Source organism: Manacus vitellinus, unplaced genomic scaffold (assembly GCF_001715985.3).
Source record: "Manacus vitellinus isolate BGI_N305 unplaced genomic scaffold, ASM171598v3 scaffold_26_pilon, whole genome shotgun sequence".
In the NCBI taxonomy this organism is placed as follows: domain Eukaryota; kingdom Metazoa; phylum Chordata; class Aves; order Passeriformes; family Pipridae; genus Manacus; species Manacus vitellinus.
In genome coordinates, this window is record NW_021939960.1 from 989,231 (window position 1) to 1,016,494 (window position 27,264).

Sequence of the window (27,264 nt, forward strand, 5' to 3'; positions counted from 1 at the left end):
ACCAGAATTTCTCTCTCCAGTGCACACGGGGTTCTGTACTCACTTATTTATCTGAATGACATATTGCTTCATTTCCTTCACTGCCATGTCAAGTTTGTTAAAAAGGTGCAAGTATGAGTCCTGCATCTCCCAGTCTTCCTGTTTCAGCAGAAAACTGAGCCCTCTTTCTTCCTGAGTTGTTCCTCCATTCTGTTGGCCGAAGCTACCATCAGGATCTCCATCTTCTGGGGTCAGACATCTCCAGGACGGTGCAGCCATAGTGGTGATGCAATGTTGAGTATATGAGACTGGATTTAAAGTGCCTGCTAAGCATCAAAGGATCTGGTTAGTGTGGCTCTCGTGACTTTCCTCACTCCATCCCAATGATGTTAGTTTAGGATTGGTGGAATTTTAACACGAAAAATTAAAATTTCCCAGAACTATTTTATATAATTACATTCTATGACAAAAACATTCTGGGGAAAAAAAAAAAAGTTGTGGGTTTTTTTTCTTGGCATGCCAACTAGATGTTTTCAATTTACTGCAGTTCAGAAAAAGGTTAAATTATTGAAGACAGGAACTGTCCACACATATACTCATACAGACAACATGGAGAGAATCTAAAAGCATTTGTTGAAAGTTAATGAACTTGGACTCTCAGGAATCTGTGTTATTATTCCACCTCTACAAACATTTACACTCACACACATATTTAAATAAACAGGATTATGTCCTTACAGAAGAAAAATTAATTTTTTTTCATTTAGAAATGCTGACAGTTTTGGTGTGGTACTTTGCTAACCACCTGTACTGGGTCTGGCTGAGATAGTGTTCATTTCCCCACAGCAGCCCTCATAGTGCTGTGCTTTAGCTCACATTAAAAATACTATGGGGTTTAATATTTAATATCTCCAAGCATCTTTATTGACCTCGATTTGAATAGTCATTGCCACTGTTCAAAAGATGGGTTAGTCTACACTTCCCTCCTCTAAACATTCCTGCACTCCAGCCTTCACACGGCAACGAGTCAGAAGCACATCAGCTGAGATCATGACAAAGAAATGCTGGAACCCAACTAACCAAGTGGTAGGACAGAAAATAGGTCTCCTGACAGAGTGAGACTTTCAGCTCCAATGCATGGAATTTGTTCAGCAACGGCAAAAGAAACCAGCACTACAACGTGACTGACTCCTGCTGCCCCCTGAATGCAGCCTCTCCTCACAGCACGGGCATTCCGGGTCACTTTTAGTCAGGAAGTCACCTCTAGTAAGGGCAACAGTGCTCCAGGACACTGGATTGATGTGAGATGCCCAAACTGCTTAGCTAAAAACATCTGACCTGAAGCCTCTCTGTGCTCAAAGGCATTACTACTTCACAACAGAAGGAGGCTGTCATTTTACTACAAAACGTTAAAGAGGTAAAAAAAGGTACTGGCAAGCCTGTATTTCCTTGGAACTTATTTTGACCTTGCTGAGCAGTGGAAAACCACAACTTTTTATTGGATAAAATCAGTGTGATCTGAAAGTGAGGTCTCACCTTGTTCTGGATCCAGGCCAATGATAGAAGGTTTGCGTCCGATGCGAATGCTGAACGACCTCCCTGCTGAGGTAGTGTTCTTGGGGTAGGACACCTCCATGAGGTTAATGTGGCAGTTGGTGGGGCAGAAATCCATGCTGCTCAGGGAATGTGCTTCCATGATGGCTTGTTTGAAGGCTGGGTTCACCTTTGTCTTCAGTTCACCTGCAAACTGGGAGAGATAAAGCAGGTGTGTGTTACTTCATTTTCAAAAAAATTATGATGCAATACAGACAATCGTTTTCTCTTCCTGCTTCCCATTCCAGAAATCCAGATTTCTGCTGCAGGTGGAACAGCACATTCAAAAAAAAAAGCTCATAAAACAACAAATGAAAGCAATTAACTATACCTTCTAGCACACCCTTTTCAAACAGCTCAGGTAACTGCACAAAAAAAGCACACATACTTTGTTTACACTATGATACACTGTAGTTATGTTCATGTTAAATAAGACATGGATCATTCTGTTGTCATATTTATTCATTAATATTGTGGCAATGAACCTGCAATAATATGTCATAACCCACAGCTCTGACAAGCAGAAAGGAGTGATTTCCAGACAAAGTCTTTTTTACTCAAAACTTGCAACTTCAGTAACTTGCAGAGCTGTTTTCATGCCTCCAGGACACCCACCTCAGAAGCTGCTTGGATTCATTAATACAGAATACTAAGACTCACTTATCACAGTGAAGAATTGTCCTGAGACTTCACCCATAACTAGTAGTGTTGTACCTCTTGGTAGTTCATGATCCTCCTGCTAATGCTTTCCAGCTTAGTGTCACAGATCTGCCGGAATTCATACTGGGGCATGGTGGCCACAGCACTGCTTAGGGATATGAGTCTCTTGCAATTCTTTATGAAGTGATTGTCCTCTGCAGCAAAGGCCTCTAAAATCTAAACAAAAAGACAGGGTGTCAATGATACGAGACTTGAAAGCGAGGGAAAATAGAGTTTTCTTCCACTGAGTGAGTGGCAAAGCCCCATGGTTGAAGTTGCCTCCAGAACAAGCCGCCTCTGTGACTGCCTGAGAACCACCATCGTGTCCCCAAGCCACAAAACATGTCTCAAAAAATGTCAGAGTAATGGAAGTGTTTCAAAAATCCACTGTGCACTGTCCAAGTTACCTGCTCTGGCCTACTTTCCCGGGACATAACAATAATGTTACTGAGATGTGACAGAAACATTTACTATGAGCTCATTTTTCAGTGATGACCAGGACACTCAGTGCTCTGCTGCCTTCTGATAGCAGCAATTCTGCTTGATTCCTTTTGCAACCCATACAGCCTATCAGGTGGGAAAAACCTGCCTGATTTTCTTCCAAGTTAAAGCAAATGCCTGCCTGAAAATATCAATCTTGAGTATCAGCAGAGAGTACGTTACCAGGCAGATAAATGGGAGAATTCCATAACCAAGGGTTCCCCTCCTTCTGCCTCAGCACCTGAAGTCCTGGAAGCACTTGCTGACTTGCTCATACCAAAGGAGCTGCTGTAACTCTGCACATTCTAATGAACAGAACTCCAAGCAGGGCTGAGAAGACCACGTGTGACCTGATCCAAAGAGCCAGGCCCACATCAGCCAATAATAAACTGTATCACTGGCTTCCCACTCTGGTTAGGAATGAAGCTGGCCATGTACGTTTTCTGGTACCTTTGCAGTGAGATTGAAGCAACCTTTCGGTTCCACAATTTTCTCCAGGACAAAGGATTTGATTCCTGCACTGCTGACATACTCGTACACCACCCCGTGCTCCAGGTGGGTGTTATCCACAGTCAGGCTGACGAGAGGGGTCTCTTCCCCAGTGACCAGTGGAGAGCTGATGGTCTGTGGTGTCTGGGCTGGAACAGAAATAAGTCATTAGAGAGAATTATTAAATGCAAAGACACAACCTTTGGCTCAAGGAGTGTCTGAACTGTGTACTGCTGGAGACTGGGGGAATATCCTGAGGAAGACATTTGCTCTTGGCCACTAATGGAGACAGTGAGAGAGGTTTAGATAAACCACACACTCCAATCCCCATTCTAATGTTCTTCCTTGTGTGCAAGCACACATCTCTGTCAGGACACTACTTCTAGTTCTGTTCACAGACACGAGCAGAAGCTCTCAAAAGGAAGTGAAGTCTGTTAATCTGTGAGTCCTGTTGTTTGCAAAGACCCTCTGGAAGACTGAGATGCAAGGGCAGGGATGGGGTGAGGAGATAACATTTTTTTACACACAGCAGTGCTATTGTCACTAGAGAACAGACTCAAGTTACATTCAGGCTGAGGTTTGCCAGAGAATTGCTCACATGCCTCCACCAGGGCACTGCTCCAGCTATTCCACCTTGGAGCTGCACTGTTCCACCACTGGATTATCAGGTTCACTAGACCTTAGATGGGATCCACAGATGTGCATCTGTTCCAGGAGAAGTTGCCAATGGTATTCAGAGAGTCCAGGCTCAGTCCTTTGGTTTAAATCTCGTTTCAGTATTCTCCCCTATCATCTACTTTTCCAAAACAGCTCTCAACATAAAAGCTGTTTTTTATGAGTTACACTTTTGTAAGTTGGAGGAAATACACTCCCACATTCTGCTGACACAGTGATAGCATGCCTTGAAAATCTGCTCCAGATCAAAGCAATTTAACATCTTAATCTTTAATCTAAAATAACAGAAAACATAGATTATTCTAGGTGGAGCTACTTGCAGGCCTTCCCTCCCCACCAGCTACTGCCCACAAATTCCTGGTTTGCAGGGGCTACCAAAAGATTCTAAAAATGCTGAGCCTCTTCATTCCTGAAACTGGATCTCTTGTAAAGAACAGAGTCACAGGGGTGTGATTTCTACGTGTATCTTCCCCTGAATAAATGGCAGCATATGAGTACTTCCTCTGGTAGACCTCATTGTATTACAAAGCTTTACTAAGAAAAGAGATATCCTACAGTAACAATCACACCTTTTATTTCTACTGCTGTTTTCCTTTTGGGAACCTCTGAAATGCCTTAGGTCTCCTTCCACCATGAGGACCTTTACCTGATTCCTGTGGGCTGTTTTGAAGAGGATCCAATTCTGCATCTCCTTCTAGTGCAGGGTGGTCTTTGGTGGAGCCAGGGTGGCTGCCATTCACATATGCAGGGGCTGCTGCTTGCTGAACTCTGTCCTCTTCAGCATCTTCATGTGTTCTGTACACCCACTGGTACAACCCCTTTCAAGAGATACAGGCTTCAGCCATGACCTCACTGAAAATGCCCAATCTCCAAATGTTTGGACTACAAAGCTGAATCTAGCTCTCAATTCTGTACCTTCTAAGTTGGCTGAAATATGAGCATTCCCCCAGCTTTTCTCTGAACTTCAGAGAACATAAAACCTAGATCAATATCTGGGTGAACTTCTAGTGTTAGCAGTAGTTAATAACTTTCAATACTGCGTGCAGTGTGTGCATGAATTTGCTTTTATATTATTTGTAGGTATGTTGCAACTCCAGGCAAGGGCAACCAGGTCCCTCAGTGACAGCAGGACACTGGGGAGGGAGGAAATGAGTCAAAAGAAACACGTAGATGTTCTTTTTCTGAATATTTAGTGAGCATAAAAGCACAGGAGAAGGGGAGGGCAGAAGAAGGGCAGGAATTAATGTACTCCCTTTGAGGTTTTGAGTTCATACCAGTGCTTCCTGTTGTCTGGTCCTGTAGGCTGTGAAGTGCTCCAGAACTTCTGTATAATTGCCATGTGTTGCATTATTCCCATTAACTTTCAATATACACTGCCCGGGATGAAGGCCTGCAGCTGCAGCCTCAGACCCTGAAAAACAGCAGGAGAGAAGTTAGACAGAAATGCCATCTGCATATGGAAGAGAACACTGGCAAGTTTGCAAAGGGTTTCTGGTTAAAAGGAGTAAGAAGAGCTGGGTGAATGCTGTGCTGCCTTTGCTAAAAAGTCCTTATTCCGAGAGCTTTGTGTTTATCCTTCATGTTTTCAGTAGTGCTGGGAAAAACAGAGACCTCCCAGATCTAAATGCACTCATACTAGAAATCAAAATCCCTGTGGGAAATCGTTTGGGATTCTTACATGGTTCTCTTTCAGCCTTATGATTACATTAGCTGAGGTCTCGCTTAAATGTAAACTGTTATATTTGTTCCAGCTTCTTGCACTTGAAAGGTACAGAACACTTGCACATTGCACAATGTGGCACAGAAAAAGACTGATGTACTTAAAGCTACAGTAAGTCTAGAGTGCAATAACCAGCTTCAATGGATTTACTCCAAACTCACACTGAACAACACTCATACCCAAATTCGGCTCCTAGAAATCTACAGCTAAGGTGATTCATCCTTTAAAGCACTTTTTTAAATGCAATTTGTCTTTTGCTGGAAAAATCCTGAAAAAAGAAGAATCTTCCTAGCTGGCATTTCCAGCTTGCCCTCTAGACTGTGACAAAGTGGTTACAGGTGCTGTTATGAAAGGGTGCAATAAATGTGTGTCCCTGGGAACATCATCTGTGGGTGCTACCTGCACAGTCACTGCACTCATCTGGAGACACGTTTGTTTGCAAGGAAGGAAGGGGTGTATGTCTGAAACGCCACATTTTCTGCATCTGCTGAGAATAAAGGTTAAAGCTGTGCTTTGTTTGTAGCTCAGTTAACATTTCAGGTACAGAAGTACTAAATATCTCTGCCAAACAGTGTTTTCTCCTTTTAAAAAGATGAAGGAAAGCAGTTTGCCTCTATAGTACATTGGTACTTTGTAGCAGTATAAGTCAATGTAAAGGGAGAAGTAGTCTCCAAGTATTACTTTGTGATGTCCAGATCATGTTAGGACCTGTCTCCCAAACTGCAGATCCTGCAGCAGGGTTTAGGTTAGGGTTAGGCTTTCACTTCAAAACCCAGGGACCCAAACTGTGGTTGACTACAGGCAAAAATATTGAGTAAGCAACAGACAGCATTAACCCCTCAACTTCTTCTCAACCACCTCAGTTTTGTGTTTTAATTCCCTGTGGTTGTAAAGCTGGACCTTGGCAGTCTCAGAAGCAGCAATGGCAGGGTCACTAAGCAAGCACATTTCTTGCTTGCAAGAGCTCGAGTGATAATGCTTTCTTAAGAGTCTTTCCACAGTACTGTGGATTGCAGTATCCCAGTTTCTTCCACTGTAGAATTAAATTATTCCTTGTTTCGTGTTGATGGGATTACAGACCCAACACTCAGTTGGCAAGAATGATACCACTGTCTCAGAAAGCATTTACATGCTGAGCACTTTGTATGCTGAGCACTTTGAGGCAGGAACTCTCACGTTGTTCTGTGGTTACAGGAGTGTGATTCTTCCCCATCACTGGGGTTCCTGTCACTGTGGTCACTAAGGTTGTCAGAACTTGTATGGAACAAGTTGGACAATGAAACCTGCATCTGTCTTAATATAGATATATTTATATATACACACACACACATACACACATGCTCTTTACATACACATGTATATATATTTAGCTGTACTCCCACCTTAACTGTACCACAGACTTTCTCCTTACCTCTTCCTACTGCATGAACATATGGTGGTGCTGCTCCCCGGATCTGAAAGCAAAGGGCTTCAGGACAATCTGGGATTTTAATAATCCTGCAGATAAATCAAAGAGAACAAGAAAGCAGGATTTTAAGTTAGGCTGCCAGAGCTCTGGGCAGTTCTAACAGCAGCTTTCCCTGGCATTCACAAGTGTGTTTGGATGAAAGAAAGCACCCACACTGTTTATAAATGAGTAACAAATAAACAGACCTGAAAAAATCATCTACTCCATCATCAATCTCCAAGGCAGATGGGAGATTCTATTTGTTAATTAAAATTTGGCATTTCTTAATTTATTACATCTGTAAGTGAATAACACCTGACAGAAACTATCTGTGGCATTTATATTCACTTCCTTTTCTAGGTACACTTTGTTGCAGCTGTGCTGACTTATACCATTTTCATTAAAAAATAAAAATATACACTAGACAAGACAACCTGGACTAGAATTCAGCATCAGGTGTTCACTGAGATGTTCAGCTCTATGGTACCTTCTGGGATTACAGAATCCAGCAACGCACAAGACACTAACAGGGCCAACTCTCATTATAAGATATAATAATAGACTGAAAAACTGTAAGGGCTGATACTGTTAGAGTCATCAAAAAACAAGCCAAGCTTTAATGGGGTGGAAGTTTTGCTTTCCCTGGCACAAATATTAAGAGCCTGAGAAACTTCACACATGACAGAGAATGACAATCCTTGTGATTCCGTTCTGTTTGTGCACAAGGAAGTCAAAAGTATTTTACCTGCAGTACAAAGAGAACACAACCCAACCCCTTCTAGCAGCCTGAGGGTCATCACTAAAAACAAGTTGTGACTCCTACTCTCTCATTTCTGTCATTTGTTCTCCTATTGAGCAGCTTCTGCACAGCAAAGTGTTTGCACAGCTTTCACTACAACCACAGAAGTATTACTTAGGGACTGACATTTCTTGATAATCTGCCCATCTTGGCACTTACTCTTTTGACTTGGTGGCTACCAGAAGCCTGAGTGGCCTTCGTGAACAGAAGGACTGGGTCAGGATGGTTTCCACTTCTGAAAAGGGGCGTAGGAACACTAAATCCTCGTTGATGGAATAGATTTTCCTTCCCGCCTGCAGGCCAGCCATCTGCAAAGGGAACAAACACCACAGAGCACCTGGATCACCAGCAGCATCTCTGAAAGCTCAGGCTCCAAGGTTCAACTCTTCCCTACTTATGGCCACTCCTCAGACTCCTGTCAGTGGGATACCCTGTATACAGTGCTGGTTCATCAAGTCATTTGTCACTCCCCCTGAAAGTTTTCTGCTTTTGCAGAAAACAAAGAGGTTTCACCCCTATCTTTAGAAACATGTCACTGCACAGGTGTATCTTACTTTGCAATAGATATATATTTGTACTTTTCTGCTACAACTTTTTAAGGGACTATTAAGAAAGGAGACTTTCTGAATGTCTTTGTGAAGACACGTGAACTTGGGATGAGGATGAGATGTGACATGCTCCACACCAATTAACTAAGCAAACTCTATGGTGTTTTGTGCCCCTCCACCCGGGTGAGCTGAGCAAGTGTCAACAGGCCCAGGCAGCTGATGCCAGCAGCAGGGGCACAATTCCCACAGGGAGGGTCCTGGGCTGCTCATCATTCAGGAGCAGGAGAGAAAGGGCAGGAGCACTATTCTGTCTGAGGGCCAAAAGTGAGAAGCTGGACACACATGCCAGGCAAAGAGTTCCCAAACTGCAGTTCAAGTACCCCATCAGTACCTACAGGAATTGGATGTTCTTAACAACTCATAAACACAGTTTGGAAACTGCTTCTGGCATAGGCAAATCTAACAGCTCACAAACAGTTTCTACAAAATTTTGAGAAGAAAAGACACTAATAATAAAAACAATGCTTGGCAACTCTGACAGCTCAACAGAAACCCCAAAGACCCTTGTTGCACAAGCACGAAGCTCAGTGCTGTGTGCTGCCACAAGCTCTGCTTCAGCTGTGTTCCAACTCTGTTTCAAGAATAGGAGGTCATAATTCCAAACTCAAAGAGAACATGTCAATCTTGAATAAATCCATGCAAGTAATAGATTTGTTCCCACTTTACTGGTGAACCTGAAATCTTACTCAGGCCTGAAGTCTGCCAGTCTTAGTGAATGCAATGAGCTGTGAAGCAAAGCTGCTGTCTTCACTTTTGTCCCTGAAGAGTATGACACAGCAGGCAGAGGGTCTCTAAATGCTGAGCCACACCAAACTACATGCTGGATATATTTGTAATATCACAAAGCAATTAAAAAAGCCCAAGAATGTGATGAAATGCATCACCATTGGACCTCGGGTCTTTCCAGACTGAGCTGACAGCCCTCTGGTTCAGAGAGATGCAGATTTAGTTCTTTTCTGGAGCAATATTGTAAGACCGAGTTCAAAAGATGGGCTCATGGTCACAGATAGTTTGTCTTGGAAGATCAAGAAAAAGATTCCTTAGAAAATTTTGTGTTTCTGTAGTCTTAAAACACAACAGATTTGCAGGCTATTCCCCAGGCATCCAGCCAAAGAAAGGGCAGAAGGATTATCTGGCAGGCAATAGTTCACAGCACAGGTTTACATTAATAACATTTTTGGCCAACCCATGTTGACTTTGAGCACGAGGTAAAGCACAGGATTGGTTTCTTTGGCGACCATAAACCAAATGAGAATCAGGAATACTGAAATAATTTAATTTTAATACTAAACTTCAGTTCAAAATTCCTTCCCATTTGACATTCTCAGCTTGCTAAAATTCATCGGTCCACTTCAGCTGTTTCCACTGGGTAAATTATCCAGCAGTTATTTGTAGTCTAAAGCAGAGAGCCACAAATGAACATAGACATTCAGAAATTCTGTAATGGTTGTCCTGGACTCTTAAGTAGAAGCTCTGCCTGTGTGCTGCCACACTTTACTGTGAAACTCTGGACAAGTCATTTAGCCTTCTCTTATCTCTACAGATGCTAAAAAAGCACCCAAACAGTTTTTAAAAGACAGATTTTCAATCTGTCTGTGCCTTATTTCAGTAAATAGAGTGTGACATTGTGTCATCCACACATGGGTTTTGTATGGATAAAAGGTGCTGGTGCAGTACTCAGACTGATGATATTTTGCCCATATATGTGCCCCAAAGAAACACAGCAAATATATTCAGTAGAACTCTTAGAAAATTCCAGGGAGAGAAACGAGTGCACGCTTTTTAAGGAAAAAAATACATATCTAAAAAATGTAGCTTTCCCTCAAATAAACCTGTTTCCACTGAACACCTTTGCTAACCCAAAGCAGTGTTACTTTCCCTCCCTCCTTAAACTGAGGTTGCTAATGAACCTGAGGTATCACCACACAGAGATCCTGCTGTTGTCCAATCACTCATCAACGAGATTCAAGTCACCTGGTGATGCCAAAACACTTGGCCATTCACAGGAACAGCTTTATTACCACAGCAGTAGAAGACAGCCAATTTTCTATTTGCTGCCTTTAAGAGGAAACAGATTTTACAACTGTGGGTTTGTGCCTTTTCCAAGTATTGACACACTCTCAGATGGGAGGACGTGAACGTCGGGTCCTACCTCCGCGGAGGAGCCTCGTCGAACCGACTTCACCACAACCGCCTTGTTCTTCTCTTCCACGTCAAACCCATAGTCATCCTCTTCTGGTAAAATCTTAAACAGAGCACAAGGCAACGCTTCATGAGTATGGAGCTTGCTGGAAAAGCTGCTGGAGATGAGAAATCGGACTTTTCACTGCAAGCCACGGTCGATACGGACTTGCATGTCTTAAGGCTGAAAGGCACTACCAGGTCATTTGGTCTGATCTCCCACATAATATGAGGCACAACATTTAATCTAGTTATTTCCTCATTGAGCCCTTAGTGCACACTAAAGCAGAATTTCCAGAGGGCTACCCAGGTAAGATCCACAGTCTTTAAGAAGTGAGGAATCTACTCCCACCCTTGAGAGTTTGTTCCAAACTCTTCTGTTAGAAACTGCATTTGGTTTTAACTCCTAGCCCTTTATCCTTGGTTAGATCTTACACTTCTACATTACATCATTATTCGGTATTTTCCATTGGTGAATGTACTTACAGATTAAAGTGTAGTAATTTATTTTTTAAAATACATCCCACATACCAATAATGAATCATCTGAGTCCTCAGCAACCAGTTTCAGATAAACTGAGTATCTTAGGCCTATCTGTTATAGATAAAACCACATACTACAGAAATCTACACCATGACCAGTGAGAGAACAACTCCTGCATGCACAGGTCCTTCCTTTAGAGACCTGGCACAAAAGTCCTGTATTAGGGAAAAAGCACAAGCCCTGTGCTCAGTTTGCACCTCTCCCATTTGACAGAAGCCTTCATAATTCTTGTTACTGAGTTTCTGTTTCCTGTTATTTGCACTGAGGTCACACAGACCTGCCTTTTACATATTCTTTTAAACATATCAATCATGGCAAATATATGTTTCACTCATCCTTTTCAAGTGGTTTATTAACGAGTTAAAAGCTTAACAACTCACTTCCCATTATAAAACAATTAAGCAAGCCTGGCCACTGGTAAATGGACAAGTGGAAATTCTACCAGATAAACATCTTGCATTTGAGCAAACATTACGTACTAAAACCCATCTGATAAAACGGAACTGAGCTAAAAGGAAAAATAAAGCTACTCATAATCCAGCAGGCACTGGGGAAAACAAATTACTGAGAATTGTTTCCTTGCTTCTGATGATTTCTGCACTATTTTAAAATACTGTCCCTTTTTCTATTGAAGTCAATTCCATCAGCTCACACGCTTTGTTCTTTTACAGGAAATTACCTTAGAAAAAACTGAAGAACTAGAATATTTCTGTCCTGCAGGATCTTAAAATAATCTGCAGGCTGTTCAAATAATGCATGTGCAGGGAAGAAGTCCTTACCAGGTGATATTCAGATTAGATCATGGACAGGGAATTAAAAAGACCGAAAGGTAAGTTTGTCATTTCTGGCTATTTCTAACACAGTATTTTCAGAAGCAATGCTAATATTGTATGTTTAATAAGGGACCTTAGAAAACAGAGTATTCTGCTGGTTAAGAATTTTAGTGCTGCAAGTGGAATGAGTTTCAGCCCAACACAGCATGTACTTTTGGGATGAAATGGAAGATTTCTAGGCTAGCTCTCCCCTCCAATTCACATTTGACATTTGAAGGGACTGTTTGTTTCTTTTGCTGAATTTTGAAAGCATATGTGAAACAGACATTAAAAAATCTGCAGCCTTTGATTTGCCCAACTTCACAAGGCAGCAGCTCCACAACCTTACCTATCTCTTGGGTGCAGCCACCATTACTATGCATGAGGATCTTTCATCTGCTATCATTTTTAATAACCTACCTTTCTCTGATCACTGATACTGCAAAAATGTATTGTTTGAAAGCAAAGAACCAAAACACTTTTAGGGAACCCCAAGTGCATCAACACTGGGAACTTCTTCAGCATGTTGTTAAGAAAATAAATCTCACATTCTGTATTCTGGTGCTCCTGTGCTGGAGACATCATGGATAATATTCTATATGCAATGCTTGGAGAAGGCTATGATTCATTCTTTACTATAAAACAGGAACACCTTACCATTCCACAGCTGATCCCCATTCATCCCTAAGGAGTCCAAAGCAATTAACTAAATTGCCACCTACAAGAATTATTTCTGTGCCCCTAAAGCCCAATCATTTTTAGGAACATAAGGCAGCAGCTGTTTAATCTTGAAAGACAACCACGTTAACAAATGAGACCATGTGACAAATAATGTTTAATCAAAACCAGAGGGCAAATGTAGTCAGAACACTATTCAAAGAGAATTTTGGCAGGGATATAGGGTCTGCAGAGATGAAAAGCTGTACAAAGAATGGTCTATTACACCTGTATCACACTGAAGCAGGAACTCTCAGCCTAAACTCTTGGGGACATCAGCACCAGATGAGGCAACACAGGCACAACAACCACTATTCCTTAAACCCAAATGTCCAGGATGCACATTCTTCTCTCACAGCCTTCCCTACAGCTCTCCAGAAAAACCATTCTCTGTCAGACACACTTGCACAGCCTGACTTGGGTGAGAATCTCCTCAAGAGCAAAGACTTATCAGACAATGGCAAGTCTGAACACTTCAGAACACTTCTGAGCCCTCAGCAGCATTTAAAGGGAGCTACTTTCCTTCCACCTCATCTCTCAGGGTGTTAAAGCTTTTCACAAATCCACAGCTCTGGGGCACTAAAACAGGATTTGAAAAGACAAAAGCTCAACAATCTAAGCCACCCCTACTATTATCCTTAAAGGTATGTTTTGCCCCGTTAGCAAAAGAGACTGAATATATCCAGAATGACTCCAAGCTTCTTGTGCTTTGTGAGCTGTGAAATTGAGCACTGAACTCCAACTGTTCCTTCTGAACAGTTAAAGACTTAAGAGCCTAAAGGCTGCTTTTCCCTTCAGAGTTCACTGGAGTTTTGAGTATCTGGCTCCACCCCAAGCTCTTCTGCAGCCACCCACACCTGGATGATGGATGCCTCATCACTGACATCCCAGCCCGTCCCCTTGGAAGCAGAATTCCCTAGAGGATGAGCTCTTATTAGTGGCTTTCTTCCCAGGAGTGTTTTAAATCCCTGAGTTGAATTCTCTAGCTACAACAGACCGGTAGACCAGGATAACAAAGAACAAAGGGAAAGCTCTTTTTTGGGCTCTCTCTGCTGAAATTTTGCAGTGTTAGGTTGTTTTTCATTAGCACGACACACAAAAATAATTCTGAAACAATGAAAGATGGAAGAGAATCAAGTATGATTTTTTTTTCAGTAATACAAATAACTACTAGTTATTCATTATTAAAATAGCAGAAATGCATCCTATACTTTTATAAGAATTTTAAGGTGAATGCTGTGTTTATTGGTTTAGCTGGTTTAAAATGGAAAAGACATGAACTCCCACGGTATTTGTACTATTAGCTAAAAACTTCATATCTGAAGTACAGAACTATGAGGACACTTCATTTTCAAAGCTGATTCTAAATGTAACAGCGAAGGAGCAAAGTCCTATGGATGAATGAGATTTACCATCCCAATTTTCAGATGGTAAACTGAGGCACAGAGTGACTTGCTCCAGGCAGTGAGTTCATGGGAGAAGATAAATGAAACCCCAGGTAGCCCTGACTTCCCTGGAACGTGCTGCACTACCCAGGTCCTACAGGAGCTGAATTCCAGGACAGGCCCCAGCCCTGGCTACAGACTGCAGGGAGACACAGCCACACACTACTGAGGATAAGAAATACAGGATATCCTGGAGGAATGTAAGAGACATCACAGGTCTGGAAAGCTGAGGAGGTTTAGAATTCCGGTCCAGACCTCAAACCCAGCACAACAGTTTTGAGAACACTACAGAAAATGTACACAGGCATCATCTTCAGAAATCACTGGGAATGCTTCTCCTCTGAGTCTTCTGGGACTGCAGCACCACGTGGGCATTAAACCTCTCAGATAACTTTGAGGGAGGCCCATCCCTACAGGCAGCTCTCCTTGTGTGACACTCAGCTCCAGGTGACCAGCTCTGACGTGTGCTGTGGCTGGGCTGGGCTGACAAGTGGAGGTGCTGCTCACAAAGTTCTCAGCACACTGCAATAACCAGGCCACAATGCTTGGAGCCAGGCCAAAACGCAAATTCTCCCAAATTCTCTTCAACTATGCAAAGAATGTTGTATATTTTTTCAGTTTGTCAAGATTTACGTCCCTCAACAAGAAACAATTGCGCAAATAAATAAGTATTGGGTTTTGTTTGAAGTGTGTTGTTCCAGACTGAAAGCACTTTGTTCTAATATTTCTAATAAATACTTGCCAAGGTTTCTCTTGTTTTCAGTTCTCAAGGGCAGGCTCTCCTGTGATACAGCAGACTTAGATGGAGGGAGTGCAGGAACCTACCTAAAAACAGGTAGGATTTCATGGCAGCAGAAAAGCATGTTTCAAAAGCCAGTGATGAGGAAATTCCATCAAACTCCCTATGGTGGAGTCAAGGGATGGGAAGGATCAATGCCCTGTCATGAGTGTAGAGGCAAGCAGGGATGTTCCCCAGACAGCAAAGCCTTGGGAACTGTTGCTAAATAACTGCTCATAATTGCTAAACACAGCATAAACCAGAAGTCAGGCACTTTTTTTTGTGGGTAAGCATCATGCATTTACTGTAGTGCTTTTGTGGGGACTTCACAAACACTCAGGGCACTGCCAATTTATGTGTGCAAATGAAAGCAACTCCTTTGTTTAGCAGGACTATACACATCTGACACAAATCTGTGCCCTCTAAGGAGGAGGTTTTTTCCTCAGTATGTGCTGCTCATTTCTGACTGTTTTTTGTTTGAGATGGGACTGCATTTTGACAAAGGCTGTCTGATGCAATTCAGAACTATAATAATAGCAACATTAATATTTTTCCTATCACAATTACTTCAGTTACTAAATTACAGAGTGATTGGAAGGACCAACTAGAGATTACAATTTATTATCAGTAGTAAATAGTCCAGGAGCAAGGTCTGCTTGTTTGTTCTGTCTCTTTACTGAATACTAATGAATAATTATTACATTAAAAGAAAACAATCAGAGAACGTTAAATCCCTCCTTTCACAGCTAACATTACCACTGAGTTTTGGCATTTTAACAGAATTGCCTTGAACTGACAGAAAGAGTGGAAGAGACATCCTGGTCAATCTGTTTCCTCACACTGTTTTGTCTTGATCAGGTATTAAAAATACCCCAACAACAGCAGTTCCCACCAACTGACATGAAACCAATCTCTGAGTGCTTTCAAACTCACAATAAAAACACCCCACAATCATATTAACTGGACACTCCAGTCCCTGGCACGTGGAAGAATAATTTTGAGGGACCATGGTGCTTAAACTATTACTTCTGGCCATTGAGACAAACACAGCTTGGTCTCCAGGGAGACAAAACAATAGTGAGATGTGAAATTTGTGTGAACCACAGGAAAGGTTTTCCCCATATAATGGACCTCTGGATCCTTTCCAGGAATTCTGCCTTTGTAGTCTCTGACCCAAGTTTTTATCCTGCTCCTGCATTCTACCAGTGTTCAAAGGGAGAAAAAGACAGGCCTGGAGCCACTGGCAGTACACAGGGATCTCAGAACAAAATGTTTGCCCCAATCTGACCACCAAATTCCACCAGCGTAAGAATAATCCCAGTGCAGTAAGGGCTGGGACAGCACTCAGTGAGGTGGGAATCTGGATATAACAGTAATATTGCAAAAGCATAAATATAAACCCCAGCATTGTCTGGAAAATGGTTTTCATAAACAAAGTAAAGCTGATACTTGATCCAGTCATGCAGGGCATACTCATATGGCTTAGACTGCAATGCCCTGAAATATCTGTGTTCTTATGAACCTTTCAACTTTCACCTGAAGCTACCTCACATATAAGGGTATTTAAACTGTGTTTAAACTTGATCTCTCCCAAGACAGTAGTGCCCATTACTTTTTCCTCCACCACATCAACACTCTGGTGCCTGCTCAGACATCTCCATCTCCCAGCTCACTTCCAGACTCTCACAAGGATTTCTTGGGCATGGTGCACTGGATGAAACAGAAACATCAAGGTTTACATTAACATATTTCTTACCAGAAGACTCTTTCCCAGGATGTTTTCCACGAGCTTGAAGTCATTACGTAACTGTTTGCCCTTGGAACTGGTTCCCTCCATCTCCTCATCGGCATAAAAGCGGAAATACAAGGATTCATCCTTAAATTCACTTTTCTCCAGGACTTGAAACAATATTTATGAAGTACATACGTGCATTTACCCAGAAAAAGAAAGAGAGAAACAAAGAAGAAAGTTAAAGGAAATCCTAAATACTTCCCCAGTCTTCACAGAACACAGACCAGATGCATCCCTATCAGTCAGCTACTCAGCTCTGTATTTTTATGCTAATGCTGTATTTTAGGGCAATGCTTTTCTTCACAGTGTACAGTAGTTCCTGACATGATGTGACCTCCCTGGCACACAGAATGTATATAAAATGCAAAAGATCCTCTTGGAAGGAAGATGCTACTCAAAACCTCATGCTCCTTTCCCACATCAAAATGAATACAGTAAAACTACAAAAAGAGCAAAGAGGACTAAAGTGGCTGCTTAAAAGCACCTAAGATGTCCACACAGAATAAGGCTCTTCAACCTAAAAAAAAAAATGAGAGGGAAATGAGATCTATAAAATTCTGGAAGGTGTGAAAATGTTCTTCACCACTTTCTCAAATACAAGACCTGGGAGCTAAAGACAAAAGCAACAAGTGAGGAGCAACTTCTTCATTCAGTGTGTATTTATGCAAAGGACTTCCTTGGCAAAGGACACTAAGAATGCAAAAAGTTTGCAAGGGCTCAAACCAGACCAAATTCTTTAAAAAAAACCCCAATTATTCTTACATTCTTATCAAGTACTGTGCAAATTCTTAATTACTTATTTACATTAATTTGCTCTCAAAACCACTATGCAAAATACAGTGAGCAAATGTTATCCATGACTAAAACAATGTCACACTGGATAAACTATGTTTACTCTTAGGACTTGTATGTGCTCTTTGATACTGATACAGAGGTGATTTGTTTACTTTCCCCCATTTGAGGATGGATGATGTCTAACTTGGCAATCTGGCACTTCTGATTTGGAAGCCTCAGCACTGAGGATCGTGTTTGTTGTCCAAGAGGCAAGAATAAAGCAATTTTACTTTGTACCTGACATTTCTTGGGATATTTCAGGACAGTACTTGGCTTGTGCATCGGTCTGATAGCTCTGGAAGTGATGCAGTGAAAAAAAATGTCCCTTGTAGCTTGTCTAATCCCTCCAGCACTGCCCATAGCTGTCAGCAAGGGGATTCACTCGGGGAGGTACCAGGCTTAGACATGACGTGTAAGCTCAAAGGCTGTTCTAGAAGGACCTGCAGGGCTGCCTGCAGTCGGGTACACAGAATGTTTGGCCTAGAAAAGCCAACCTGCCTGAAGTAAGAGCTTCTTTACTTGGCTGGGGGAAGCAATTTTGGTGCATTACCATGATGCATGAAGCCGTTATTGCAGAGTCCCACACCCAGAGCCACAGCTTCCTCCCGAGTCTGACAGTCTCCCTGGAAACAAGAGGACAAATATTACATCTGAGACAACTTTCTAAGCTAAATCATTCCCCCCTCCCCACCACACAGCTTGTGGCTCTGAAATTAGCAGGATGGTCTCTGCAGGGAACAATAGCAAGAAATTAAAATAGGTATCCCATTGCCCAAACCCTGCTCGTTCCTACAGACAGCATCTCTCCCTCCTACAGGAACCAGGAGGAGAAGGACCAGGATGGGGAAAGTAGTTGTTTAACTCACAAAAGGATACAATTTTATCTCAATGTAAAGACTTTTTATTTGCAATCATAGTGTTGGACTTCAGGACCCATTAGCCACAGACAATAAAACTCCTTCTTGAGAGAGAAGCTGAGAGATCTCAAGAGAGAAAAACCTGAGCAAAGCCAGCATATGTGAACTCCAAAGGTCAGACAGGTTAAAACTGCAGTGGCATTGTTTGCTTACACAGCAAAGGCTTTAGTTTCTCACTACCTGAAGCCTTGAGTGCAGCCATTCGAAACAACTACCAAAGGTGACTTGCAAATGTACAAATTTTCCTGAAGTGGCAGCATTAAGCTTTGCACCCAGAACTCGGTTAAATACAAGAATTGCTTAGTTTTCTCTATGTATCTGCTAATTTGCAGCCACAATGGAAGACTTTACAAACACAGTTGTACTTTTTAGGCAGACAAGTAAGTTCTAAATAGTGCTGGTAAAAACCAGGAGGCACTACTGGGTCTTACAACCATTGATAACACTGGTCCCTTGATGTGGGATGGCCAGTGGCCCTGCCCCAAAGGGGCTCCAGGGAACCCAGGGTCTGGTACCCCAGTGAGAGCAGTGGGTCAGCTCATTCCAGCAAGGAGGGCACCTCCTGCTTTGGCAAGAGGAGTAATTTCAGTGCATTGCTTCCAGTCCTGCTAACTGAGAAGCTGTATCCTACACAAATAACACACCTTCTTTTCTCCCCTCCATCTGGAGAACTAGATACCCTAAGGCTCTCACATCAGGGCAACAAACTGACTTTGTTTTAAGCAACCAAGAGCCCTCTTATCTTGTCAGCAGAATATCAGTCCTACTTCAAGTCCTACTAAGGAGAGCCTTAGCAAATGCTGGCAAAGAACATTGCTGTAGTGTAAAGGTACTATTTAAATACAGGATAAAACAGGATCAGCTGTTGCCAATCAGCAGCACTACTGGCTTTTGTTGAAGAGGCTTTCTGAGAGCAGAAAAGGCACATTTACAAATTAAGACTTAAATACTGTTGTCTTGGTAGAAAAAGGATCAAGGCAGTTCTGAAGGAACTACATGGCTATGTAATCACACAAGGAAAGCCAAGAAAATAGCTTTAATAAACCTGAAGTTTAACTTTAACTATAAACTTTGAATCTTCATAAATTTTCCATCATTTTTAACGTCTTGTCATGGGACAATTCTCAACTCTCTCTTTGTGTTACTTTATGGGATAAATGGGTTGTTTATTTTGCAGAGGCTGGGATTTAAAAACCTAATTTATTCTTTCAACTATAAATAAACTGGAGGAGAAATGCCTTCTAATATTACCATCTTAAACCCTTAGGAATCTACTTTTGTCCTAGGCAACAAAATCGTTGTGTAGGAAGGCTCTAAACCAGACTTGACTATTCCTGGTGACATTACCTTGGCCTCAAAACATTCCCCTAACAAAACAACCCACTCTCCCTTCAGGTGGCTTTACCCTATCAAAGCTACATTTTGAATTCCTCAAGCTACACACTCTTCTCTGTAATTACAAGGTGAATGTGAGGCAACTACAATTTCTAAAGGCAATGGTGCAGTTGTTGGTGTAAAACTCCAGATCCATTTTTCAATAATATTTTACTAGATTGAATGAGATCAACATTAGATTAGATGTGTTCACAAGAAATAGAAAACATCCCCACAAACAGCCAGTTCACAACTCCTAGAGCTAGCAAAGGACTTCCTCTTTATGTTGCCAAATAACAAACTTTCACCAAATGAACAGTAACAGAAGACATAAGATTATAAATTCAGAGAATCAGAATATGTTTAATTATGTTGTAATATCCTCTAGATAAATGTGTTTTATTTACTTTTAAATAGAACTGAAAAATTAAGCTCCTTATCAAAGATAGCAGTACCTGAAACTGTTCTTACCTGTGCAATAAGCCAGTCCACCAGTTTACTTGCAGGGATTACTGATTTGTAGGTCTTTAGGTGGTAGTCACGGTCTCTAATTAAGGAAGAGAATTCAGGGAAAATCAGGACAAAAAAGTATACATTTCTTTTGTACTCTAAACCTATATATACTATTGGGACCTACTATTAGTAAGCAGCAGACATCCTTTTTCTCTAGAAGAAAGGTATAAGTTTTAAACATTTCTAATAACCTGAATTAGGAAGACATTTCAGATCAACACAGAGCAGTGGTATTTCTCTAGATGTTGTTTCAAGCCATCTTCAGGGAGCTCACATTCCTGCCAGAGGTGACCAGGAGATTCTTTTCACAGATGTCCTGAGCTGCTGCTGTAACTCAGGTTAGAATATTGCCACCATCAGTCCTGCTAAAAATCACACTCTTCTGGCTGGAAATCACCTTCTGGTTTCCATCTCAAATCCATTCATGGCCAGCTTACATCTTTTGGCTCAGTGCCAGTCCCACCTACGACCCTCAACAGTTCTTCTCTGGTGTTTACCCATCGGTGTATTCATAGACAGGGACCCTCCTACACACTCCCTCTGTGCCCCAATTTGGCACTTTCATGTCAAGAGAGATTTTCCTGATTGCCCACACTTGTTCAGATTTTACTTCCTTTAGTAAAATATCACAGAGTGGCCAGACACAAATAGGGTACCCAGTGTCCTTTTCTGGCATTAGATCATTTCAGTCACTGTAAATAAGAAAAGAAGTGTTGTGTTTGGGTCTTGTAACACAACTGGCACCCACTCACCCCCAGCCTTGTAGGCAGCAGCACTGCTCCTGGAAGAAGGAAAAGGAACCCTTTTGTAACTTGATGCTTTTTGCAGTTTTCTTCCATTCCTCTTCTCAGAGCCATGGAGATAATTGATGTTTTTAAGTCTTCTGTGAAATACTTCTAAAGAATTTTGATACAAATATAAGAGGGCTGTGTGGCTCAGGACATTGGGCTCTAACACCTTCCACCTCCAAGGTCACTGCATTTAATCCAGCTCATAAGAGAAGAAAAGCCATTTTAAGGCTCTTTATTGGCCCATGTGAAATAAGTTTCGTGGTCTTGATCCAGTTCCTAGTTCCACATCACAAAAGCCATTTCCACAATTAATTTGCATTAATTGGCTCCCTCTCGTTGAGAGCCTCAGTAGAGAGGCCAAGTGCTGAACGGGCTATGAGGAATTAATTCCTCTCTCACCCTTGGGGGTGGTCCTTCTATTGGAAGCTTGAGCTGCACTGGCATGACTGTGGGAGGAAACTTTCCCAGCCACTGGGACTGCTTCATAGTCCGGATGTTTCCATATGGCAGCTCAAGAGAAGACTTTATTCTTCAGTTCTGCCAAATCAACCTCCTCTTTCATCAGCACCACACTACCTGATATTTCCCTTTTTCTACAAATCTAATATCCAAGCACCATCTAAAGTTCCATCCTACTCATGTTCCTTTTACTAATCATCCACAGACAGAAACACGATGTGACTGGCTGCTGTAAATAAACACAGCAGAAATGCCTGTGTGCTTGCAGAATGCAGGGTGTGAGAAATTAGAAAGGGAAGCAGGACTTTGAGAGCTTGGAAAAAACCCAACAAAACATGACAGCATTTCCAGAAATACGTATAACATGTCCTCAGAACAAAAGCTTTCCTCCTCGTGCTTCCACGCAGTTTTCAACTGGTCTTCCAGTAATGTGCTAAACCCAGCACAAAGCTGTGGGAGTTTTCTGGGCAGTTTTTCCCCTCTCACACTCTTATCTTGAGAAAATGTGCTTTTGAAATGTCAGAACAATAAAGGAAAATATTAAAATATTGAGTACTAATGACTAGGGGTTTCCAGATTGTGAGAAGCAACTCCCAACATTTTCATACAGATGCTGACAGAGTTTTGAATTAGCTGCCATCAGTCTTGGTCCAAAGCCCAGACTTTCCCTGCTTGCAGTTAAATGCTGATCAGAATCAATGTTTCAACATTAGTTCACTGGCTCTTCTCCCCATTTCAATCCAGCCTGAACAGGAGTAGAGAATGTTATCCAGAACCAGGAGCTGCAGGTGAATAGTCAGTATAGAGGTGGGAACCACTCAAATTTTGGCAGAACCTTGCTGCCTCACAGAAACTAAAGGAATATTCTTCACAAGGTCCAGCCCAACGATGGGCTGAAGTATTGTCATGCAGATGCAGAAGTGGGAAGAAGTTCTGCCACCTCACAACGTCCCCAAAGTACATCAGAGACATATTCAGAATATCTCTCCTCTAAGATTTTTCAAAACGTTTTACTTTTTATGTTTCAAGCCCCAAAGTAGTGTGATTTGTTTCCAGTGGGGTATATTATCTTGCCTTCAAAGTGCAAGACTGTCAGAGTTTACTTAATGAAAAATATAAAGGCAAAGGCTACATGGAAACTCCAAGGTTTCCAAGGAAGACAACTAAGCAAAACTGTGTCCCAAGGTTGTGAAGAAAATATTTTAATTTTGAGTTTGCTATTCCTTCAAATCCTTCTGGCATATATATCTGCTACTCCAAGCAGCTTTGCCAATTTTCCATCAGGAAGGTTGCACCAGGAAAGCCACCATGGGTGCAGGGATCAGCAGTCCTAAGATGCCAGATGAGGCAGTGTCCCAAAGGCACAGCACAAAGCAAAAGGCTTTGCCCAACTAATTTGGCTGAAAGTAACTCCTCTAGGCTAATGTCAGGCTTGCCAGAGGCAAAAAGACAGGATAAGAAGACATAAAGGGATGACAGCCTGGGAGATTCAGGAAACAGAAAATAAGAATGGCAGGAAGAAGAGCTTAAACATACTAAGAATTCAGTCCATTCAGAAGGATCCTAAAATTTCTGAGAGTCTGCTACTGTTCATTGGTCATACACAGTTTAGAGTCATGATGTCACTAGCACAGACTGATCCTGATCTGAGAAGATTCTCCAGCTGGGAGGTTATTACAAAAATAGCACACTGATAAAACACCACAAGGTGGGCCTATGGGAGTTACTTTGTCCTTGTTCATTCCCTAAAGCATTAGACTAGATCCACTTCAGTTTGTGGGTACCCTGAGGTCAGGGACATTTTTTTGAGCTTCACTTACCATTGTTTCTACTCTGGATGTGAATTGCCATGTTCAGGGGTGAAATCTGTAAGTGCAGATACACACCTGAATCTCCAGAACCATTTTGCCTACCCCTGGCAGCATCATGCCTTCCTGCTCCCTCCATACCCTTCAGGCTGAGTGAAATCTTGCAGAATAGTTATTCTGGGAAAAAAACCCAGAGGTCTAATTATATAAATTTATGACTGATGAACTGTAACTACCTTTGCAGCCTCCTCTTAGCATGACAGTGGTATCTCTCAGCAGAACATCTGTTGTGCAACCCATGAACAAGAGGTCAGTTTTGTTGAATTTGGGACTCCAGCCATCTCCACTAAAGCACTTTTTTTCTTCCTCATCAACGTTTTATTTATAAAAATGAAGTTCTCCTAAGTGAAAATGCCTAATTTTCCAACATAAACACCTAAACAGAACACCTACACAGTCCAGGGTGGTTTCCATTACAGGCCAGAAATGTTCATCTGATGTAGCAGTAAGGCAACAACATCTGAAAATCACCTCCTGGGACCTGGGAAGAGAGTCACCTCACACTTGCAGACTATCTCAATTCTTCAGCAGCTTTTTATACAGAGACAAGTTCTGAAGATTCCACCCAAAACTTTCAGGGCTTCTTCAAATTACAGCTTCAGGTTTTACTCCACCTCAGACTGGGTTTTGTTTATTTAGGGTGCCCTGAATGACAGAATCCTTGCACCACACTGGAATCTGTTTACATCACGTCAGCATCTGTTGACATTTTCTATAACCCAAATAATACAGCAGCTACAATCACACCACAAGATCTGCCCTGAATCAGAGTCACTTATTAATCACACCCACTACAGTCACAGAAAATGCCCAAGCAAACAAACCAAGGTGTGTCCTGCTAGGAGCTCTCCTGAGCAGCAGAGGGGCTGTGTCAGGAGCACTATAATCACACACAGCCTCTCACTGCCCCAGAACCCCCCAGTCCCAACATCCTCCAGCCACAGCACAACTACACAGCTCAGCTGTGGAGATGGAAGGGCAGTAAAAGAGCCAAGAAAATGCAGAAAATCACTGTTTATAATAAGAAACAAGAAAGATTTCAACAGTAGCAGGTCATCCTTTTCGAGGCAGGTAATAAATACAAGGGGAGCATGAAGGGGAACTTACTTCACCACTGGAGTGTAGAGGCAGTGCAGGCGGCAGTAGAGCCTCACCCCCTGAAGAAGGGAAGATGTAGGGTGTTAGCAGCTTTTTCCTTTTCAAAGAAATACTGACTAGCTAAAGCTAGAAAAACCTGGACACTGATGTCTCTACTCAGTTGGAATTATCTAGTCATTAACTGATATTCAAAACAGTTCCCTTATCCTCTCTGTCAAACATTCTTTCTTCTTTCCCTGCCTCCAACAGCCAAAAATCTGTTATTTTATCTCTAGTCACCTCCATTCCAACATTTTCTCCATTAATGCTTCCTCACAACTAACCCATTAACCAATGTCCATAAGAAAAAAATCAAACTTATTAAAAGGTATGTGGGCAAATATGGGATATACAGAACTCATCTGACAGACAATTATTAGGAACAGCAGTTAAATATTGACCTCTTCTATCTCCCTGAGCCATAATGCCCAGATTTGCAGCAGACATGTGTTACTGCCTACTGTTTTAAGACTTTTTGCTACTCTGTTAGGAGTGCAATCAGCAGTCTTGGGTACAGTCACAACTGTAATTCACTTCTCAGCTCCCTAAAGTGAATGTCTCCTATGGCATTGGGCTGGACAGCCTAACACAGGTGAGCAGCACTGGGGACCTCCTGTACAACAGGGCAGGGACATCCAGAGGCACAGCAAACCTGATGCAGATCACGAGGTTCCAGCCAAGAATGACAATACAAACCTTGGACACGATGTCTTCCAGTTCACTTCTCGGCTTGTACGTTCCGTCATCGTAGCGAAACCTGTACATCACCTGCTCGTTCTTAAACTGGTGCTTATCTGAAACTAGAACATCAGCAGGACAATCAAAATCAGTCTTTTCTTTCCCCCCATCATGTTCCTTATAGGCCAGTTAGTACTGAGATACCAACTAAGCATTCACTGGTGTCTGTAATTTTCTGAAGAGTATGTATTATGTACCCTAGAGAAATGCCATTATTCCCAGCTTAATTTAATGGAGATTAGTTCCAACAATATAGAGAAGGAGGAAGAAATCTGGAGAAGAGCAGGTAAGGTGGGATAGCTTAGTCACTGCAATCTTCCCAAAACTATGGCCAATCTGTGTGCTGCAGCACCCTTGAATATTTTGGACGCAGCCTTTGATGAACTGAGAGAAAATATGGATTTACAGTATTTAAGATGCATCTTGCTCAAGTCCAATTAACCTGAGAAAACTGGCTCCACTGGGTGACTGAGAACAATCTTCTATGGCCCTGCTTCTCAGGCAGGCTGAGGGGTTTTCACCTGACAGTAATGTTCTGCCAAGTGAAAAAAAAAAGATAAAAGAAACTTCATAATGTAGAATGGGGGTAAGGGCTTCATTATGGTGCTTATATTTTCAGTTCTTGCTACATTAGGAGACACATAATGGGATAGTTTCATGTTAATGATTTATCAAAATCTCAAGGGATATTCCCTTAAGTAAATGCAGCATTACAAATACCTTCCAATGTCTAACAGTAACTGTCATTGAAGACACTTACATCAGGAACTCTGCACAACTCTGAACTGCAAAACTGTGTTTAGAGAAAAAGAACACTGATGAAAGTGTCAAAGTATGAATTTATGGCAAGGTAAACAGTCACCATGAAATAACAAGTCTCAAGAGACCTTTTTTTCACCAGCTGTGCATAGGTGCACATTCAGAATGTAGGCAAGTCAAGCTGTGAGTGCCAAAGAGCATTCCTCATCCAAAGAGGGATCCCCATACCGGAGCCAGAGTGTTCCAGTTCTCCAAAACCACAGTTAGGGCCAAGTACTCAAAAGTGTTCAGTGCTTTTGAGCTCATGCTCAAAACTCTTTAAAGTCTCAATGTGCCTGAAAGTTTGTCTTGGTACCCGTGGGTGGAAGTGTATGTGCATGAAGGACTAAGGGACTGCTTACAATGGAGTTCTCTATGTGTTAATTAAAGTAAGATAACAGACATAATTTCTTAACAGTGTTATTGTTACCTGAAAGACAAGTCTGTGCTGCTGAGTAACCAAGAGGTTAAAGCAAGACTGGCCTAATTAAATGCCTCCCCTATTTAAATTGGCTTCCAAGAGACTACAAAAATGTAGAGCAGTGGTGACTTAACACCCATCTACATATTCCTTTGATGTGCATTTTGCAGCTAAACTCACCTGAATGCTGAAATTGGGGTATTTGTTGTTTAACTAGAATAGGACTATGTTGCTCTGTCTGCATAAAGTGGGAGAAATCTGAATTTAAACAATGCAATCTGGAGAAGGACCTTTTAGTAGAAATGCAGATAGCACAGACAATTTTCAAGCAAGTATCCTTTAGTCATGCAGCACTTTTGGATGCTCTATCCTTCTCTTCTAAAACATCCCTCACCACAGCACCTCAAGGTGGGTGAGATGAACATATATGGTCTCTCACTATTTTAAAGAGACACTCTTGCCAAATGAGCTGGAAACACAAACCCTCCATCATCTCCTCCCTTTTATGACGAGCAGCCTCATTAGAATGACCCATCACCTGGAGCCCTGTTCCAAAAGAGCACTGCTCCCCTCTCCTCTGGGTTGCTGATGTCTCACTGTGCAAACCTGTGTTTATGGACTGCTACAGATTTTCAAACACACATAGAACAAAGGAAC

The 27,264-nt window shown here is 41.9% G+C and overlaps 1 protein-coding gene across 1 annotated transcript in view; it reads right to left on the reverse strand.

The window, feature by feature from the left end:
* Positions 1-27,264, reverse strand: part of PREX1 (phosphatidylinositol-3,4,5-trisphosphate dependent Rac exchange factor 1) — an 86,385-nt gene that overhangs the window by 19,872 nt on the left and 39,249 nt on the right. Inside the window, exons 12-25 of the mRNA XM_029960381.1 lie at positions 25,347-25,450; positions 24,621-24,670; positions 20,354-20,429; positions 18,142-18,214; positions 16,722-16,864; positions 10,642-10,734; positions 8,041-8,189; positions 7,047-7,132; positions 5,190-5,326; positions 4,562-4,733; positions 3,202-3,389; positions 2,287-2,448; positions 1,516-1,726; positions 44-302 (exon numbers count right to left, since the gene is read on the reverse strand). Of these exons, the coding sequence (XP_029816241.1) occupies positions 44-302; positions 1,516-1,726; positions 2,287-2,448; positions 3,202-3,389; positions 4,562-4,733; positions 5,190-5,326; positions 7,047-7,132; positions 8,041-8,189; positions 10,642-10,734; positions 16,722-16,864; positions 18,142-18,214; positions 20,354-20,429; positions 24,621-24,670; positions 25,347-25,450 (1,903 nt within the window). The remainder of the gene's footprint in view (positions 1-43; positions 303-1,515; positions 1,727-2,286; positions 2,449-3,201; positions 3,390-4,561; positions 4,734-5,189; positions 5,327-7,046; positions 7,133-8,040; positions 8,190-10,641; positions 10,735-16,721; positions 16,865-18,141; positions 18,215-20,353; positions 20,430-24,620; positions 24,671-25,346; positions 25,451-27,264) is intronic.